Here is a 20518-nt window from a genome sequence, read left to right as displayed (position 1 = left end):
AAATTTATTGAAAATAATTAAATATATTTAAATGTACTTATTATAATTATTTTAAATGTATATATTTAATATATATATATATATATATATATATATATATATATATATATATATATATATATATATATATATATATATATATATATATATATATATATATTTAAAATATATATAAAGTCAACCTGTGTCTTTATTTCTTGGGGGATGGGGAGGGGTATGTTTGGGGTGGTTTTGCCCAGGGTGCCATTTAAACTAGAACCGCCACCGGTAGAGAGCTTCTGTTTTCACCTAAAGAGTTGATTAAACAGTTGTTCATAATGAATCAGGGTAATTAGGAAGCTATAGAACCGCTTGGAGTGGCATAGAACTTTAGATTTTCCCATTGACTGTGACAGTTAATTTCTCATGTCACCTTTTGTTCAAATGTAAATAAAAGCTAAAAAAAAATACAGTATATATTTTCCATAATGATGCCTTATGAGGGGCAGCAGAGTGGGTACCGCTGACGCCTCACAGCAAGAAAGTCGCTGGTTCGAGCCTCAGCTGAGTCACCATTCTCTCCGTGTTGGCGTGGGTTTCCTCCGGGTGCTCCGGTGTCCCCCACAGTCCAAAGACATGCGCTATAGGTGACTTGGGTAAGTTAAATTGTCCATGGTGTGTGTGAATGTGAGTGTGTAAGGGTGTTTCCCAGTGATAGGTTGCAGCTGGAAGGGCATCCGCTGCATAAAACATATGCTGGATAATTTGGCGGTTCATTCCACTGTGGCGACCACAGATTAATAAAGGAACTAAGCCGAAAAGAAAATGAATGAATGAATGAACATTAGGCAGTCTGCAGAGAAACTTGGCCTTGGGCACCAGTGGACATTTCAGCATGACAACAATCCAAAACACACAGCAAAAACGGTGAGAAAATGGTTCGCAGACAAAAACATTACAGTTTTGCAGTGGCCCAGCCAGAGTCCTGACTTAAATCCAATTAAGAATCTTTGGAGGGAGCTAAAAATCAGGATGGTGGCAAGGACACCCTTTAACCTGAAAGAGTTGGAGCTCATCGCTAAAGATGACCATTCAAAAATATTAATTACAGCAAGCGTTTGATTGCTGTAATAACCAATAAACGCTATTTCTATGCATAACTAAGAAGGAAAGGGTATGAATAATTTTGGACATGCCACTTTTTGTTCAAATAAAAATAAAAGCTGAGAAATATATTTGTTTACCAATACGTGTCTTATTATCTTTTGGGAGAAACCTGTGTCATATTTTATTCAACTTGCTGGTTGAATAAAAGAAACTTTAACTCTAAATTTGCCAAGGGAATGAATAATTTCGGGCGTATGTACATACATGTGTGTTTATTTACAACACTATCAATACACGTTGCATAAAGGATCACTTTAAAAGACACTTCATTCAACCGACTCAAATGATTCGAGTCACTGGGAACCTGATTCAAAATCATCACCACTTTCCAGAGCTTTCTGGATACAAGAAAACCTCAAAAAAAAAAAAAAAAAAAAAAAAAAATACACGCGCCCAGCATAGAGTCGCGAGCACGCGCACACAGGTTCGCGCAGTGAGGGAGAAGAACAGCGGGCGCGAGTGTGAAACAGAACCGCAGTGGATCACATGCAGAAGACCAGCCCACGTTTATATTATACGGATACAAAAAACACTAGTATAAGATAGAATAAAATACCAATACTTTATTCTAGTAAATCTCAATTCTGTAGCACGTCTCAAACTTTCACATGCCTGCGGGTTTATTTCAATACAAAATGAGAAGGATTATGCTGATTTTCGCACTAGATTAAGGTGAGTTTACTTTAGATCTGCATGCTTGCTATTGTAGTTTAATTTGATTCTCGCATCATTTGCTTGATGTGGGTGTGTCACTTTCTTACTGCTGTATTCTGTGTGTGTGTGTGTGTGTGTGTGCGCTCTGTAAACAGTATTTCCACTGAATTATGATATGGACATTTGGCGCGCGCGTCCCATATGTGTGTGTGTATGTGTGTGTGTGTTGTCTGCTCATCTCCAGACTGCTACCTCTTTCATTTTCAAAGAGTGAGACGGATGAAAGGGAAAAGTCATTGATGTGAGATTGATTGATGATCCAATCGATTCGAGCGATATGTTAAACGCAGCACGGCGCACGAGTCAGGTGTACTGTTTATTATGTGTTTGCCTGTCATAAATCAGAAAAGGTTTTATAGTTGCAGATATGGGTGTGTCATTTGATGCTCTTTGTTTTTGTTCACAGACACCGGTGGTCGCGTGGACTTTTAAGTACAGCATGTACTTCATATGCTAAATGCAATATGACTTATATCCATTAAAATTATGAAGATGTTATGGTTTTATATTATAAGATTTGAAAAAAAAAATCGAAATAATCTTGGGTGTGACTGACTGAGGCCGTTTTATTGACACCAAATATACAACATGTGCAGTTTGATATGCATTGTTGCTCTTCTATAAAATCTGTCATGTTTAAGATCTAAAGGGATATGAGGATTAGAGGATAGTACAGTAATAAATCTGGCTGAGGTGCTTTATTATTTCCTTTCTGTCCCTGTATATGGTCACAGAATGGATTCCTGCTCTGAAGGAGATACATGTAGGCAGGTGAACAGGTGCAGACTGAAATGTAGAAAACAGCATCTTTGGTTACAGCTCACTTGGCATTATAGCATTGCAAATTATGCTATAAACAATAAATAAATTGAATTACTTTAGATATTATCATCTTAAAATTGATAGCAACTTTGTGTAGATTTCAGGTTGATGCTTAATAGATAATAGCGACAATGCAGCTGTTTGATTTCCTGTAAACACAGTGGCTTTGTATATCAATTAAAATATTGTGCTGATATTTTTAGATATAAATATATTAGTTCAAACCTTTGGGGTGTGATTATCTGTTTGTTCAGTGGCAGACGGGTTAGTTTGCAGTTCTGTTTGAAATAGAAATGATGAATTTCCCCTTCAAATGGGGAGACACATATTTGTGAGATATTAAGAAAACCTTAAGTGGTAGATCCAGTTCCAGTTATTTGTTATACATTTTAACATCTTTTAAGTGCAGCCATAGTTTTTATTACATAATTTCCTGTAAATTACACTGAAAAAAATGATTCATTGGATTTACGTGCATTTTTTAAAGTGGTTGCAAACAATTTATATGGAATGAATTTAAACAAACAAATTAAATTGAACATACTAAATTTAATTTGTTTGTTTAAATTCAGCTCAAATAAATTGATTTGCAACCACTTTTCCTAAAACATGTTAGTAAATTTAGTGATTGATTTTTTCAGTGTACAGTACAGTGCAAAAGTTTTGGGGAAGAATGTTTTGTTAAAGTTTTAAAAGATGTTTCTTGTGCACACCCAATCAAAACGTATTTGTTTTACAAAACTGAGAGAAATAGTGAAATTATTGATAATTGTTTTCAAAATGCAATTAATTTATTACAACATATTTCAGTATCATGTGCAAATAATATATTAAAATAATTAATGACAAAAAGTCAAAACAACAAATGTTTTGGTAACACTTTATTTTGATGGTCCATTTGAGTACTGTCTGCTTAATATCTGTTGATACTGCTCCTTCAACAGATATTTAACTAACTATAAGAAACTTTATAGTACATGCAAGTACATGTCAACTTTCACTAATCCTAACACTAATCATCAATACCAAACTAATCCTAACTCTAACCTAACAGTCTACTTATAATCTAATCAGTTGACATGAAGATGCAATGTAACTTAAATTCACCAAACGGACCATCAAAATAAAGTGTGACCAATGTTTACAAACTGTATAACCTAATATTTTTACTCCATTTGATTTATGTAATTTGAGATGACTAGTAAAATTAAAAAAAAAAAAAACTAAGTCAGCATGATTATTTTTACAGTGTGCTGCTACAGATATTATTCCAAAATGTTAAACTTTGTTCGCCAAAAAAAATGAGCATGTTAGTTATTATTGGTTATTACTGATTCATTAAATTAATAATGAGAAGTCAAGGGCTACTGGCATTTAAAAAATGCCTAAAAACTTATTATTAGCAGAACAAGTTGAAACAATGTGGCTTTGGTTTAGTTTGTTCATATTTAACAACAAAATGCAATTCTATATTAATATATTATCCATACTAAAAATAACAACTTCATTATATATTTGTACATCAATTTAAGTGATGCCTTACATGTTTTCACTTGTTCTTATCCAACAGTTCTCAACCACCACCAAGTTCACACGGACAAAACGCAAAGCTTGATTTGGCTAAATAAAAGTTCACACAAGCGTTTTGGGAATGGATCCGAACCCTGACACCAGCGTTCCGACTGCTGCCCCTGCAGAACAGCAACAACCAGAGCAAGAGACCAGCAGTCAGCAGCCGGGCACTGATACAGAGATCACCGCCAACACCACTCAGCCAATCAAGAGTGAGCAACAGGATCTGCCCCCCACCACAACACCTACCCCTGCTGTGGTAGACTCCGCCCACATTCAGGATGCCCCGCCCAAAGACCACCTGACAGTCATTGATGAGAACATGGAAACAAGTAAAGCGCTATTTTTGTTTTCAGAAACATTTCTCTTTGTGTTTATTTCTATTTGAATGTGAATCAATTTAATTAGAGGCCAAGCACCGAAGGTGCGTAGGTACGTATTGTATCCGTTCCGGTTCTTAATATTATTCTTCCGGCTTCCCCCTCTTCTTCTTCCACTCTGGAAGTCTATGGCAGCCCTATGAACCATTTGCGGCATTTGCACAAACTTTGGCACACTGATAGAGGACAGTCTGATCTTCCACAACAACAAATTTGGACTCTCTAACTCAAACTCTCTAGCGCTGCCACTTGTTCAAAGTCTCACTTATGTTTATTGTTATAACTTTTGAACTGAAAATTCTTTTTTCCTCTGATTCCTGGGCTCAATCCAATTCAAACGCACCCTATGACGTCATTTTCTGTCATGAACATTTTTTTCGCTATTTCGAATTTTTTGCAAAACCTATTTTATCAAACTCATCCTAGGCCTTTTTCTGATTTTCACCTAAATAGAGTCACATGATCTACAGACCATGCTGACCAAAAATGTATTGAATTCAAGTTGATTAGACGAAACATTTTCAATTAACTTGCGAACACATTTAACGTAGAGCTAAATATTGACTCAAGGTGTTATCTTCGTCACGCATTGACGTATTCACATCAAACTTGGTGTGTGTTATCACAACTATGGTCTAAAATGAGCTGCAGCGTTTGGTCTCAAATTATTCCTTGGGTCATGCCAACAACACAGATACCAATTATGCCATAATCTGCCAAACTTCCTCTTCGTCAATTTGATTGTTCAAACCATTCTTTTTTTAACTCCTCCTAGACCGTTGGTCCAATCTTCACCAAATTTGACTGGGATCATCTTCAGACTATGTAGACCAAAAGCTATGGAATTCATGTTGATAAACAAAACGGTTGTCATTTAGCAAATGCGCAAACTTGGTGTAATGCTGCCAGACAATACAGACCTCAAATGTTTGAAGTATTTAAACCAAGCTTTAAGTGTGAGATTTAGACCTGACATTCATCATACTACATCAGTTTGCACCACCTTCTGGGTAAAATTGACAAACAATTAAATTATATCAATAGCGACCATACAAAATGTATCAAATGACTTTTGAATAGATTTGTCTATTGTCATGTGACTGGTCTTGCAGATTCCTTGTATCATACAGAGAACATTGATATAATTTATTCCCTAATTGACATGACTTCCTCTCCACCATTAGTTAGAAAATCTGTTGTTTTCAACTCTCCATGATTGTTTGCCCAATTTTCATCAAATTTGGCCCAGACCATGCTGCCGAAAAGTTATAGAATTTTCTTGTTGCTCTATAGCTTGTTAAGAGACACTAATTGCTGCTTGCAGCTAGATTTATTATTTTTATTCATTTTTAGGCATGCACCAAATTTTCCACTGCTGAAAATTATTGGTTGAAATATCATGATATATACTGTACAGTAAATAAGAAGTTCAAGAGTATTTTTAAACTGTAACTGTGATTTTAAAGCCCACGCCGTCAGACACAGACAAACACAGAAGACTGCCAGATCACGATACGTCATTTCTTAGAAATTCCACAAGTAGAAAAGCATCGATTCAGCATGCTCAACCCTGATAAATGCCAACAAAGTCAAAATGTCCATTACTGTCTGTCTGGTTAGAGTTGGCCTCGTTGCATCCTTGTTGAATTCCAAAAAAATTCGAATCTAATTTAAAATATATATACAGACATTTTAAACAGTGTTAGTCAAGCTATTGGGTTTTAATGATCAACCTAGTCCCACTGTGATGAACAAGCTGTGATGCAAACTGAGCTCTCAGCATTTTGTTTCCTCAGTCTGCTTCAGTGTTAATCTTCCAACTGGCCTTAAAGGGACATTTCACCTGAAAATGAACATTTCCACACCATTTTCTCGCACTCAAGTAGTTCCATGACATTCATAGTAGGAACACTAAATACTATGGTAGCCAATGGCTGCTTTTTTACCAGCATTATTCAGAATTTTTCCTTTTGTGATCAACAGAAGAAAGACATTCATAAAAATTTTGAACCACTTGAGTGTGAATTAACATTTTTGTGTGAACTACCCCTTTAATTCTAGGCCCAAATTTGGCCATAAACCAAGAATCAGACTGACAAAACCATTTTCCACTGCATTTCATGGTACGGTTTGGTATTGATGACTTGGTTCAGTATTTCTCATCTCAGTTTGCATTTCCACTGTACTGTAGTACTGCTTAAAGTTGGTGGGATTATCCCTATAGTTGCACGCTTCAACAGTTGTGACATCATCATAAAGATGACATAAACAAACTTGCGAGACAAACCAACCCACAACACAGATACAATAGATGCTGCTGATGGAATGATGTTTTTAAACGGGTCGTTCACACAGAATATGTTTGTCCTTTTCAATGGGCTACTTTTCTATTGTTTTCCAATGGTAACACGAACTTGACGGATGTGTTTAACCTTTACGTTCGTGTCTCGCATCTTTTGAAGTGCCTCACATGCGAGCGCCGTGATTTTAAGATGCCACGTCAAGTGATAAAGTCTAGATAGGACACAGCTGTGGGCACGCTTGCCAATATAGCGTCATTTTTGACAATGTATAGCAATAATTAATATTTTTAGATTACAATGAGAGTTGGGTTTAGGGTTGGGGTAGGGATAGACGTTAATAAAATACAATTTATTAGGTAATTTATTAAATAATATAAATAATTCTAAATAACTCCGGCTGCAACCGGATCTCATTTAGCAACAACCATGTCAAGTTGAAAGATTGTCAACTTTCACAAGCAGCGCAGCTCATCTCTGTCAGCTCCAAAAGCAGTGGACCAATCAGAAGAGCTCGGAGGTGGGACAACAATTGCGAGCTTCTGTTTATAGTAGAAAGTTGGCATGACAACTGTTTTATTTACTGTTATATCATGGCGGACAAGGCTTTCATTGTGGGGTTATCCAGATACCCTGAGTTATGTGGTATATCTTCATGTGCTTATCATAACATATTGTTGTCCTATTTCCAGTGGGTCTGTTATTGTCGTTATTACATCACGTCCATAATATTGCATCACGTGGACCTTGCTTTGTGCTTTTATAAATCCCATTCCTGAGCACTGCATCAAGGGTCTTTAGAAGCAAAGATGCATTCAGTGTGAATGAGCCCTTAAACAGTGGCTGCTGCTAACTATTGGTTTGGTTAGTATCTGTTAATTATTAAACTGCTAACTACTTAACTGCTAACTATTGAGCTGGTTTGGTGTTTTGAGTTGCAAATCCAGATGCAGTCTAGTAGTAACGATTATCTCTCACCAATCAGCAGTGTGTTTATGTCATGCTCTAGTAGCGATTTTTTCAGCTTTTGCACCCTCTCCCACTCTCTTTTTTTTCTCAGCAAGTAGATGAGTCAGAGGCTCGGTTACCCTCTACCAACACAAACTCAGATTCTGTGCCTCTATAATCTCAATTTGCATTTCTTTTAAAAGAGCAGGTCATACAGGTTTTCAAAAATATCTTATTTCCAGTTTTTAATGTAGCTGTCCTTTAGTGCAAAGTTTATCATCAAAAAATGCTAAAGACATTGTCAGTTAGCTGTAAATCACCTTAATGAGTCATTATATGTTTGTATCTTTTGCCTGCTACTGATCTACATCATCATGATCAAAATAACATATGTGAATAATTAGCTACTGTCTGCAAAATATGAATATGGCCATTTCATTTTTTGGCATAAAATACATACAGAAAGTAAACTGATTCATAATGATTGTTAAATTATACGCATTATGTAATTATTTCCATTTTCCAAATTTACTTTGACTTGTATTTAATTGCAGACAATATGAACACAAAATATTTTATCTTTTGTCTGGTCAACTTCATTTAATTTGTAAATCTACGTCCTTTCCTGTCAATGAGACCTGCAACACAATCCCAAAAAAAAGTTGGGACGGGAGCAGTTTAGAGCTAGTAATCAGGTAAATTGGTTAATCATAATGTGATTTGAAACAGGTGATGTCAACAGGTGGTTGTATTTATGATTCGGAACAAAAAAAGCAAGGGGTCTAGTCCTTTAGGAGCAAAGATGGGCTGAGGATCACCAGTTTGCAAACAAATACGTGAGAAAATTATTGAAATGAAATGCATCATGTAATTATAAGGTTTTCTGACCTTAGAAATGCATGTTGTGTGACTCTGATATAACATTAGATGGAAACTTTAAAATACACTCTAAAAAATGCTGGGTTGTCGAGACTCAAATATGAACAAACCAACTGTTGGATTAAAAATATTTAATTATAATTTAATTGAAAAAATAAAATTGTTTATATTTGACACAAAATTGGGTTATAACAACCCAGCATTTTTAAAATTGACCATATGCTCTGCTCTGAAAAAATATACAGGCTGTAATATGGTAGGGCTGCACAAAATATCATTTCAGCATCGATATTGCAATGTGCGTGTGGGGGAAAAGGAAGTTATTTTTATTACTTTTGTGTCCTTATTTTTTATTCGAAAAAATGTTTAGACTAACAACAGATTAATCAATCATTTTCTTTTGTATGATACCATATATTAACCAAACATACTTCTTTCTTACTGTGTTGCATACTTATTAGAAGGAACGGTCGACAAGAGGGAAATAGCAGAATAAGAATAAATATAGTGCAGGGGCCTTGCTCCAGACTTGACTTCTGTCTAATAAGAAGTCTAGACAAGTCACAGGGAGCTTGATGCTTGTAGAAGTTGTGAAATACACTGAAGATCACTTAACTGTTCAGTTGCAGAAAGAGGAAGTATGTTTGGGTACAAGAGTCAAAGGACTGCAGAATGATGATAAATGACGTTACACCAAAACTCCACCTGTTGATATCAGTTGTTCATATATGCTGGAGTCAGGGAAATGTAAGTTAGTTGAGAACCTCCTGAATGTAATTTTTGTATTGCATTAGGGTAACGTAACCCAGAGCTCTGTCATTGAATTATTAATTTGTATCTAGTAAATTACTAATATTTTTGACATTGAAGAGAACCCTCTCCTGACCTTTTTTTATTGAACACGCATGATATTGGCTAAATATCTCAACATGCACATCCGCGATAGTGACATCACAAGATATGCAATGTTGACTCGGAATTACAGTTTACCAGAAGCTACAGAATCATATTTAGTTGCTGTATTTATACTAAATTTATGCAAAAAAACAAAAAAAAAAATATTACTAAGAATTTTTGTCTTGTTTCTAGTCCAACTATCTACATTTCAAAGCGAAAATAAGATCATTTTACTTGCCCTTCTGGCAGATAATTTTGCTTGTTTTATGGAACGTATATTGACGTATATTTCTACTTAAGTTGAAAACAAAACTATATTTTTACTTAAGATTTTTTGATCTAAGAATTATTTAAAAATATTTAGGCTGGAAACAAGCCAAAGCAAAGTAAGAAAAGCATTTATTGCATTGTGATTATTTAATTTCTGTCCCTAAATACTGTTAGATTCCCCAGAAAACCGCTGTATTATAACCGCTAAAGCACTGTATTCTGTATTCATATCACAAAACTGATTGCAGAAATATAAAATATTGCAATATCAGATTTCTCCAATGTCATACAGCCCTATAATGTAGACTAATGTAATCTGCTTTCTCACCTGTTTCTCTCTCTCTCTCTACAGGTAATGGTGTTTGCTCGGCTCCAATGGACAGTTCTCCGAGCGCTTCTTCTCCTCCTCGCCAGCCTCACCCCAAACCCAATCACGCGCACGCTAATGGCCGTGCCAGGCTGAGCAGCCGCTCTGGGTCAGTGAGTCATGCTGGGTCACCTCGACCCTCGCTCAGCCGTCAGCCCAGCGCAGCCACCGATGCTGGAGGAGACGGATCCAAACCCAACGACTTTCTGGTATGGGCGATTCTGGCCTGCCTCTGCCCTGTCTGGCCCATCAACATCGTAGGCTTGACCTTCTCAGTGATGGTGAGTGTGTTTGTGTGTTCAGGAGCTGTATGGATACAATTTCTGCAATTTTCACTTATTTATGCAAGGCAAGTTTATATAGCACATTTCATACACAATGGTAATTCAAAGTGCTTTACATAAACAAGAATAAAATAAACACATATGAAAATTAAAAACAACAAAGAATAAAAAAGATTAAAAACAGAAACTACTTCAAATAAGTTAAAAAAGAATGTTATAAAAGAATGAAAAAGAAAAAAGAAAGATACAATAGTGCGATCTGTCGGATGTAGCACAGTGCTCATTCAGTAAAGGCACAGCTAAACAGATGTGTTTTCAGTCTTGATTTGAATGTACCTAATGTTGGAGCACATCTGATCATATCTGGAAGCTGATTCCAGCAGCGAGGGGTGTAGTAGCTGAAGGCGGAGCCAGTGTAAAGACCTGAGGACAGGTGTGATGTGCTCTGATTTTCTGGTTCTGCTCAGAATCCTGGCCGCAGCGTTCTGGATGAGCTGTAACTGTCTGACTGACTTTTTGGGAAGGCCAGTTACAGTAATCCACCCTGCTGCTGATAATTGCTTCTCATATGGTACAATTTTTTTTTCAATGATATTTTTAAATAGAAATTTATATATATAAATCAGTTATTAGAAATTAGTTATTAAAACTATTATGTATAGAAATGTGTTAAACAGAAATTGAGGGGCTATTTTTAAAATAAAAGGGGCTATTTTTATTTATTTATTATAAAACAAATTGCAAACAAATTGTATTTGTATCTGTTATGTAAATATACTTTTAAATGCATTTTATTATATATATATATGTTATGCTCAATTTTTAAATCAATATTTTCTATAGGATGCTTTAGATTAATATATATGTGCATATACATTAGATTAGTCCGTTCAAACGCTAAAAATGGAACTAATCAAACAAAATAACTTAAGATCAGAGTCAAAAAATTTGTATTACCCAAATTTATATGTTGGGGGAAAATAGTAAATAAGTTTACCAGGATTATCAAATAAATCTAAAACAGGAAAATCAAAAGAAACATAAAAAATCTAATTTGGTTGCAGTTTTGTGTTTAGATATTTTTTTTAATATCTTGTTGAATTTAAATGTATTATCTTTCTATTCCGAAAAAATCTTTCTATTTTCTATTTACTTTGGATCTCCATGCACATTGTATTGTATTGTGTTGAGTTGAGTTGAGTTGAGTTGAATTGAACATTGTATTGTATGGTTGAAAATGCCATTTCCTGTCCTCGAAACACATTTTGAAATAATTTTGGTATAATTTTTATTTAAAAAATGTATTTTATTGAGCCTCATAATTACAAAATATTTAACATATATTTTAGTTCCTTAAAAATATTTTACTGTATTAGAATTATTGATTCTGCTTTTAAACGTATTTCCTCAATTGACTAAACTTCTCTTTCCTCTGTCAGTCTCGTAACAGCCTTCAGCAGGGTAATGTGGATGGCGCACGTCGTCTTGGCAAGAATGCAAAGATCCTGTCAATCGTGTCACTGGTGGGTGGGATTGTCATCATCATTGTTACTATCGTCATCAACTGGGGAGGTGAGTATGCTTCCCGCGAGTAAACAGCATGTGAAACTGAATGCAAGCCTAGTGCTGACTTAATTTAGCCAACACAACCTCATTTGAAATATGTGCTTCAGCTTACATTTATGTGAAACCAAAAAAAAAAAGTATTTTAATATATGAATGCAGTTTCTAATTAAAATGAACGCTAGGGGGCAGTATAATGCCAATAACCTTTGTTCGTTTTCACATTAATGATATATTATTGATGAATAAAGGATTATTTTCGTGCAACACTAAATATATACCAAACAACTTAATGGTGTCTATGCTTTGTAAGCAAATTAGTTTGCCTGTCTATCTCCATATGGACAACTCTTCTGGTCAGTTTGCTTAGTAGCTCACCTTGTATGGTGTTGTGCTCAGGTTTGATTCCAGTAAAGCAAAAAAGAGATAAAAGCAATATAAAATAAAAGTAAAACGATGTGGTTGCAGTGCGCTTTTCTCTTATTGAAAACACTATTGCTTGAGTTTAGGGAAAAGAGTAGGTCAGTGGCTCTCTAGCTGATTTGACAACCCCAGCCTTCTCAAGCACATGTATATGAAACGAACAACAAGTCAGGGGTTTTCAAACTTTTTCAGCCGAGGGCCCCCTTGTGTAGGGCGAATTCTTTTGGGGACCCCCAAAAAATAAAAACGACGCAAAACAAAACCCCTCAAATTAACAACTCTGCTTAAAACATTTTAAACTGTATTATTTATGTTCTGGATAAATTTTTGTGAGATGTCAGTTGAGTTGACGGTTTCAGTGCTTTAATCAATTGATCAAATCTTCAAGCGCAGTCAGTGTTCACTGTGGTCTGCTCTCACTGGATTCCATCAAGCCATATTTTGTGTACGAGTCATCAAGTTTACAGTTTTTTAATGCCAGGTTTTATGCTTTTTTAATGCCTATGCACAGCTAGGCTCTTCTGTATTTACCCTTACAGTTGAGAGTCTAAATTTATCTAAAGATTTAAAGCTTTAAAGACTTTTGTCATTCATCAGCCTGTTAATGGTTAACAGTTAACTGTACTGTTGTAACTAGCAATACTACAATGGAGGCTGTTGTGGTTCATTGTGTTCAAGTTTTGTTTATTTTTATTCCTTTTTTGTGCACATCATAATTTACTCAGGTCAACAATCCTGACCTACACTGACAAAAAATAATTCCTCAATGCATTCTAGAATGGGGTATTCAAGTTCAAAGAGCCACAAGTTTTACTTTGCATAATTTTAGCAGCTTTGCTGACTTTAAAATGTTCATTACTAATTTGTTCTATTAATAATAATACTGAACATTGCATTTAAATTAGTTACACTAAAAAATGTGGGAAAAAGTGGATTAATATCTTGAAAAAAATGCCTTTATATTCAGAGTATTAAAGTTTGAGCAGATATGTTGAGCTCCATTAAATATAGAGCACTAATAAATGTTAATATTTAATAATTCATTAGCCCCATAACATAACACAAACAGATACATTATATTTTTATTGGCTATAGTGATTTTATTCAGGGTATATACAATTTAGTTTTTTAATCATCCAGTTATTAACCAACGTGAGTAAGAGGTCATCTGCAGAGCTCATCCAGCTGTAACAGGAGTAAAACTCCATGAACTTGCTGATGTGATGACTGCTCCATTTATTGTTATTGCAGCACTTTTTGCTTTACAATTTTAAAATGTTTGTTTGTCATGCTGCAAAAAGGACTGTCTGATATTTGTACAATGCAAAGTGTAACGCCTGTCGCACTGTGGACGAGGTGCAATGTTGTGCCATGTATTTAAAACGCTATTCGTTTCCTATGGGTGAAGCCTGCGCAGAGTGACGCATGTGCTTTCAGCCACCGATAATGTTCTTATTGGTCATGTATTTTAACTGAAATATAGTCAGTTAAACAGACCTGAGCATTCATTTAGTTGTTTAAGCGTAAACGAGATAAGTGTAAGTGAAAGGTAAACGCTGTCAGGTGCAGCAGACGAGCGCCAAAAATCACCGGAAGCGCCTGGCCAGAAGCGCTTATTCCATAAAAGTCCCTGTGCATAGCGGCGCGGCGCTTCTTTTCCTGCGTGCGAAAGTGTTAACTGCATTTGAATGACACAAGCATAAAGCTTAATATTTGCGGTACTTTTGAGCTCAAATTATAATAAAGAAATACATTAACCTACAGAATGACACGGGACACAAAATTAATTCAGGTGAGCCCATTGATTACCCCACGTTTCTTTGCGGCCACCCTAGCGCCATCTGGCGGCCCCTAGTTTGAAAACCGCTGCCTTAAGTAACATATTTCAGATTCGCAATAACGTAGACGGCGCCATCTAGTGGATTTCTCATCTGATATGTGCAACGAAATGTACTTTTCAGGCTGAAGCACGTATTTCTAGTGAGTCTGCGAGGGGTTTAGGTCAGTGTCAGATTGAAGCTGTAGGCCACAGTCAGGATTAGATCTAATTATAGGTGTTATAGATTGATTGTTATTGGATCTTGTTAAAGTTTGTTAGCGTGAGACCACTTCAGGGTCTAGATTAAAAATAATGCTTTAATTGTTAGTTGAATAAGTCATTTTCACAGCTCACTTGTTTAAACAGGGTATTATATCCTAAAAGATTTTATTGTTGGTTCAGGATTTTAAATATGACATACTGTATATATTTATGTCCTATTTTACTTCAAGATTTTGGAAAACCCATTTATGCTTTATTAAAAATGTTTATCCACAGCCACCCTCTATTTCATTATGGTTAAAGGTTTTAAAATTAAATATCATTTATTTGGTAGGGGAAAATACTTTCTTGAAAAATGGCAACACTTTATTACTTATTTCAACATATCCTGGATATACTGGAGGTAGTTTGAAGTTGGATAAGTGGGTACTTCTGTTATTCTAAGGGTGACTATACCAACTTGTTTAAAGCAATAGATTATTATTATTAAATCATTTTTATTGTATTATTATTTTTTTGATGTTACTGTATTGAGAGGAGTTTGGAATGTGGATATGGGGTTTGAATGTTATAAAATGTCAACTACATTATTTGCTTCTATACAAATTCTTTGCAAATACATAAATGAAAGGCTTGTTGTAACAATCAAAGGCTATTTAAATACACACCTTTGTTTTTTCATGATACCATAATGATCATGAGTATAAAAAATTGCTTTTAATTAAAACCTTTACAAATCTCCATTTTTTTAAAGGATTTATGCATCCTTGTTGCATAAATTTGTTAAACCCCCCAATGAAAACCAAAAACATTCATTTATTCATTTTCCTTCGGCTAAGTCTCTGATTTATCAGAGGTCACCACAGTGGAATGAACCGCCAAAAAAACACAAACATTTTAATATTCAATATTCTAACCAATAACTTCAGCAAATTTTCTAAATATTTTCTTCCGGGTGTGGTATAGCTGAATTGAATAAACTAAATTGGCCGTAGTGTGTGCGTGTATGTGTGTAAATGAGTGTGTATGGGTGTTTCCCAGTACTGGGTTGCAGCTGGAGGGCCATCTGCTGCATAAAACATGCTGGAATAGTTAGTAGTTCACTCTGCTGCGGCGACCCCTGTTAAATAAAGGGTCTAAGCCAAAGGAAAATAAATGAATGCGTGATAATAGAGTGTTTATATGTATTTAAAGTTGTTATGTCTGAAACAAATTCTCTTCTTCTCCCTCAGTAATACTGAAGACCTGATGGCCATTAGAGTTCTTCAACTTCAACAGACCCCAATGACCATCATTTCTTCATCAGTGTGTCATTCTTCTCTACATCTGAATGCTCTTGAATGCTTTTCCAGTTTGTTTTATACTCGGTCTGAGAAGCTGGATGCTATCTTTACCTTCTATCATCTCAGAACTATCAAAAACAAAACAACAACAACATGGATTCTTCAGCTTTTCGAAAGCCCTGGATCACGACCAAAGGCATGCATGTTTGTTTTTTCCTCCATTTTTTTTTTCAATCTTCAACAAAGGAGATGATGTCAGCGAGGAGACCACCAACATGATCTCATTTCATTCGTCACAGGCCCCATGAGGATGTGAAGGAGGAGAAGAAGCAGAATGAAAACCAATGATCAGTTTATGAGACATATTTTCATGCACAGCATCTCTCAGAAGCAAGAATCCATCCAGAAAAGATGGGATCGATTACATAAAACAGCAGATGGCTTCTGCATTGGCATCAACCCACAGATTTACTATTAAAGCTGCTCTCGGTTTTCATATTTTCTCCAAAACTGAGATTTTTTCTTGGCTTAAACGTTTCTTATCGGACACAGTGATTGTATCAAGGTGTGAAAGAACTGCATCAGATCTTCGTTTTTTTTTTTCCGACAGATATTACAATGCAGGTTAACACATATAGATGAAAAAAAACGATGTATCAGAGACCGAAGGAGGCAGAGGTGAAGAGAAGGCGAGGCTGCGGTCTTTTGTTTCATACGATGGAGGGATGAAGAGAGAGAGAGAGAGAGAGAGAGAGAGAGGGATACAGGAGGAAAGGAGGGGCTTCAGATGAAAAGATACCCCAGAGATGAGGAGATGGAGGGAATGCAGTAGAGGGATCTGGGCGGCTTCTGATTGGCTAGCTCTCTGTGTGTGTGTGCGTGTTAAGTGTGTGTGTGAAGAATCCAATACCGTGATTCTCTCCAACATGCCCTCCCTTCTTCCTTAAAGCAGTGCTCAGCCAGATCCTTCAAGGTGAAAAAAAAGAAGAAGAAATCATTCATTTGTGTTTATACTGTAATGTTTACTATAGAATCAGACTCTTGAACATTATAGGATGTTTTACATGAGCTACAAGCTGTTTGTTCGCATTTGTTTTAGATTAACAGAATGATACCTGGATTATTCCTGGTCAGGCTACACACCACACACACACCAACTGTGCCAAACGTCAGATTTTTGCCAAGACTCCAGCTGAGGCCGGTGTGTTTGTGACTGAAAGAGGAAACAAGTGCATCAATGCATATTAAGAAGGCATTTGTGTAGGGATGCACTGATTTGAACAAATCTAACCCCATACTGGTAATTGCTGATAACATTAGTTTACACTGATGAAAAATATTTGTAAAAGATCAAGGTCATTTTAACTAAATCAGTGTTTCTCAACCATGTTCCTGGAGAACCACCAGCACTGCAAATTTACCAGGCCTCCTTCCAGGCACCCACCTGATTCAGATCATCAGCTCATTAGCAGAAACTGATGCTGCATCTCAATTCGCATACTTATACTATGCCCTAAAAGTATGTACTATTTTTGTGAAGGAAAAGTATATACTTTTGAGTGTGTAACAGAGGAGTATGCAAGCTTTGAGACATACTAATTCCTTGTCAACAGGTCGTTATGTTGCTAGTTACATCTCAACACATCATCCACATTTCCTTCATATTTAATTACCTACATTATTGGAGAAGCAGCAGCAGGACATGCTGCCATTCGCAGGTCTTTCATGCTGAGAAATCTCCTCAGGTCTTCCTTGGATAATTATTCAGAATTAATTCAGAAGTTAATGTCCAAACATATCTTGATATGAGTTCATATTGTTGTTGCAGATGAAATATAACACGGAAAATGCTATTTAAATATGGTCCAGTTGGCTATATATTAATAAATAGTCATTCAAATATCTTTACCGAAGCCTTTCTACTTAATGGTAGGTCTCGTGCGTCTGCTATGTTTGTAGTTTATTCACATTTTTTACCCGACTTTGTAGTTCTAATCCAATTCAAATCCAATGCGCAATGTATTGTGGGCAAAAAGCTTAGAATTACCCAGAGGCGACACTTAATAGAATGTTCCATTGCAACAGCAGCGCCCAGCAACAGCCCTGGATTCCGCCATTTTGGAGTGAAAGCGATCGGCTGTCCATTGGATCTTATTGTTGTCGCGATGGCAAGCAGCTGTTTTGTTTTGTATTTATTTATTTTAAAAGTGCATTAAAGCTGAAATACAACTTGCAAGACGACAATACAACACTTACTATCACAATCATCAGCACTTTTAATAGTTTATTTTACAGACTTATAATATGCTGTTGCTCTGTTGGAATTTTCATTCCAAAATGGCCGCCGTGCCATCTAGTGGCCATTTCCCGTAAACCATCCGGGAATCTTTGGCTTACTCTTTTCAACATAGTGGTTTGGGACATACTAATTCTTTTTTCAAATGCTATTTAGGATGGATAGTACGCGAATTGGGACGCAGCATGAAAGACCTGTAATGGGTGTGACATACAAAGAAGGTATCCAAAACATGCAGTGCCGGTGGTCTTCCAGGAACATGGTTGAGAAACACTGACTTAAATTAATGATATAATTAAAAACTAAAAGTACATTGAGGCTTGAAAATAAATGAGAAATTCTAAAATTGTCAACATTTTGCATTTCTAAAGGGTTATTTAATATTTTTTAAAGATTAAGTGAGATTATTTTGATGATGTCAAATAGTTTTAAGTGATCTAAAATGAATTAAATAAGCAGACTAGACAAAAATAAAGACTTTCAATATCATTTCAAATAGGTTGACTGATAAATAAATAAAAAATGTTGAACTAACTAATAGATTAGAGATAACTATTAGACTCCAATATCAGCTAAAAAGTATATACAAAATTAAAGAAATTAGGATTCATAATTAATCGATCATACATTTGAAAACAAAATTATTAGCCCTTATGTGAAATTTTAATTCATTTTTAACTAGGGCTGGGCCGATAAACGAAATTATATCAATTGGCGATAAAATTTATGTCAATAACAATGATAAGCTCTGGATTTTTTACTCTATATTGATCTAAGAGCTAGAAATGTGCAACAAAGGGAATCTAAATGTGTGTGGATATTTGAGATGTACCGAATTTTTGGCCACCGAAAATTTATCGGCCGAAAATATGTTATGCCATTTATTAGACTATCTAATTTTGTGGCTTCAGTCATTGTTGGGGTACTCTTTTAAATCTGGAAGCATTAACAACTTATTTCAAAATATATATCATTATGGTTCAATATGGAAAATAATTATCGTGATTGCATTTTTGCCATATCGCCCAGCCCTATTTTTAACTATTTCCCAAGCGTTGTTTAACAGTGAAATGATTCTTAAACATGAGAGGTTTTTTTTATAACTAATTTGTTTTTCATTTGCTGTGATGCCAGTACATAATATTTCACCAGTTATTTTGAAAGATACTAGTATTCAGCTTAACAAGGCTAATAATGTTAATCAGGTTAATCGGACAAGAAATTGGACAACAGTAGTTTGTTCTGTAGCCAATTGGAGAGCTACATTTCATAATAACATTCTCAATGAAAATTTTCAATATTTATTTAGTCGAGTAAAACTAAAAGGAAATAAGTCTTTCCCCAGAAGGAAAAAAATAAAAGATGAAAATATTGAACAAAAGAATTGAACAACATGCTCAAATCACATATGCAATATCAGGAATATTAACCATCCAACAGCAAATCTAAAAATAGGACCAAACTATAAGTGTTATAAAAATCAGCCAATAACCAAATATGACTTCTACTTATCGTGCATCCCTTCATATATTTGTAATTCTTTCATAGTTAACACCACAAATCCCTCATTCTCATGACTTCATGTCTCTCGCACACAGAATGTGATGATGTTTACAGTTTTTCCCAGAGACGAGGGCACTTCCTTACTCTTCTGAAATCAAGTACTCTTATTTTTTTACGGGGCAAAACCTTTGCTGTGTAGCACTTTGTAAATGTGCATCTTCCTCACTATCAAAGTGTTTTGCTAGTGAGAGTCTGACATTTTATGGCTTGCAGTGGGTTTGGTTTTCATGAACGGACGGGGCTACAATCTTCATTTTAATACATTTCAGTTAGCCATCAAATATGAATGAGCGTAGCATGCACATTTGATCCATTCGGCGTGCGGTCAGTGAATGCCAGCTTGACTTTTGTTCTCTTGAATAGTTCTGCTCAGCTATTTATATTTAACCTACAGCTTACACATTCACGCTTGTATATATATATATATACACACAACGTATGTACATATGTGTCTGTACATATTTGTACCGCGTCTGGTGATCACAATCTCTCTATCCATGGAGATGAACAGTGTCTGTAAAATGCAAATTTTGACTGTTAACACTGCAGTGCTTTCACAAATTGGATCACCGTTTAGTATTTTTTATTATTATCGGTGTGTATTTTGAGATCGGCCCTCTCTGTTTTGTATGCCGTTTGTGCTTTGCCAAAACTTTTGACTTTACAAGCATGTTTACACAGTGATTTCAGATGGCCTATGCTGCACAAGTGTGATAAATATATGAAGAAATGTTTCAGACACCAGCCGAGTTGTCCAATTCTCTGGGTTA

At 35.5% G+C, this 20518-nt stretch overlaps 1 protein-coding gene across 1 annotated transcript; it reads left to right on the top strand.

The window, feature by feature from the left end:
• The first annotated feature begins 1581 nt into the window (after positions 1-1581).
• LOC130220932 (trafficking regulator of GLUT4 1) lies at positions 1582-19052 on the top strand. The gene is made up of 5 exons (XM_056453203.1): positions 1582-1818; positions 4253-4586; positions 10281-10576; positions 12019-12151; positions 15839-19052. The coding sequence occupies exons 2-5, from the start codon at positions 4334-4336 to the stop codon at positions 15853-15855; spliced, it is 699 nt and encodes a 232-aa protein (XP_056309178.1). The 5' UTR covers positions 1582-1818; positions 4253-4333; the 3' UTR covers positions 15856-19052.
• The last annotated feature ends 1466 nt before the right edge of the window (positions 19053-20518 follow it).

Source organism: Danio aesculapii, chromosome 3 (genome assembly GCF_903798145.1).
Source record: "Danio aesculapii chromosome 3, fDanAes4.1, whole genome shotgun sequence".
NCBI classification, from domain to species: domain Eukaryota; kingdom Metazoa; phylum Chordata; class Actinopteri; order Cypriniformes; family Danionidae; genus Danio; species Danio aesculapii.
This window is presented reverse-complemented; position numbering and strand designations above follow the sequence as displayed.

Bases quoted from the DNA above. Each gene is read 5' to 3' on its own strand.
- LOC130220932 (XM_056453203.1), top strand. From the start codon at position 4,334: ATGGATCCGAACCCTGACACCAGCGTTCCGACTGCTGCCCCTGCAGAA. The intron at 4,587-10,280 runs GTAAAGCGCTAT...CTCTCTCTACAG, and splicing joins TGATGAGAACATGGAAACAA to GTAATGGTGTTTGCTCGGCT. The intron at 10,577-12,018 runs GTGAGTGTGTTT...TTCCTCTGTCAG, and splicing joins GCTTGACCTTCTCAGTGATG to TCTCGTAACAGCCTTCAGCA.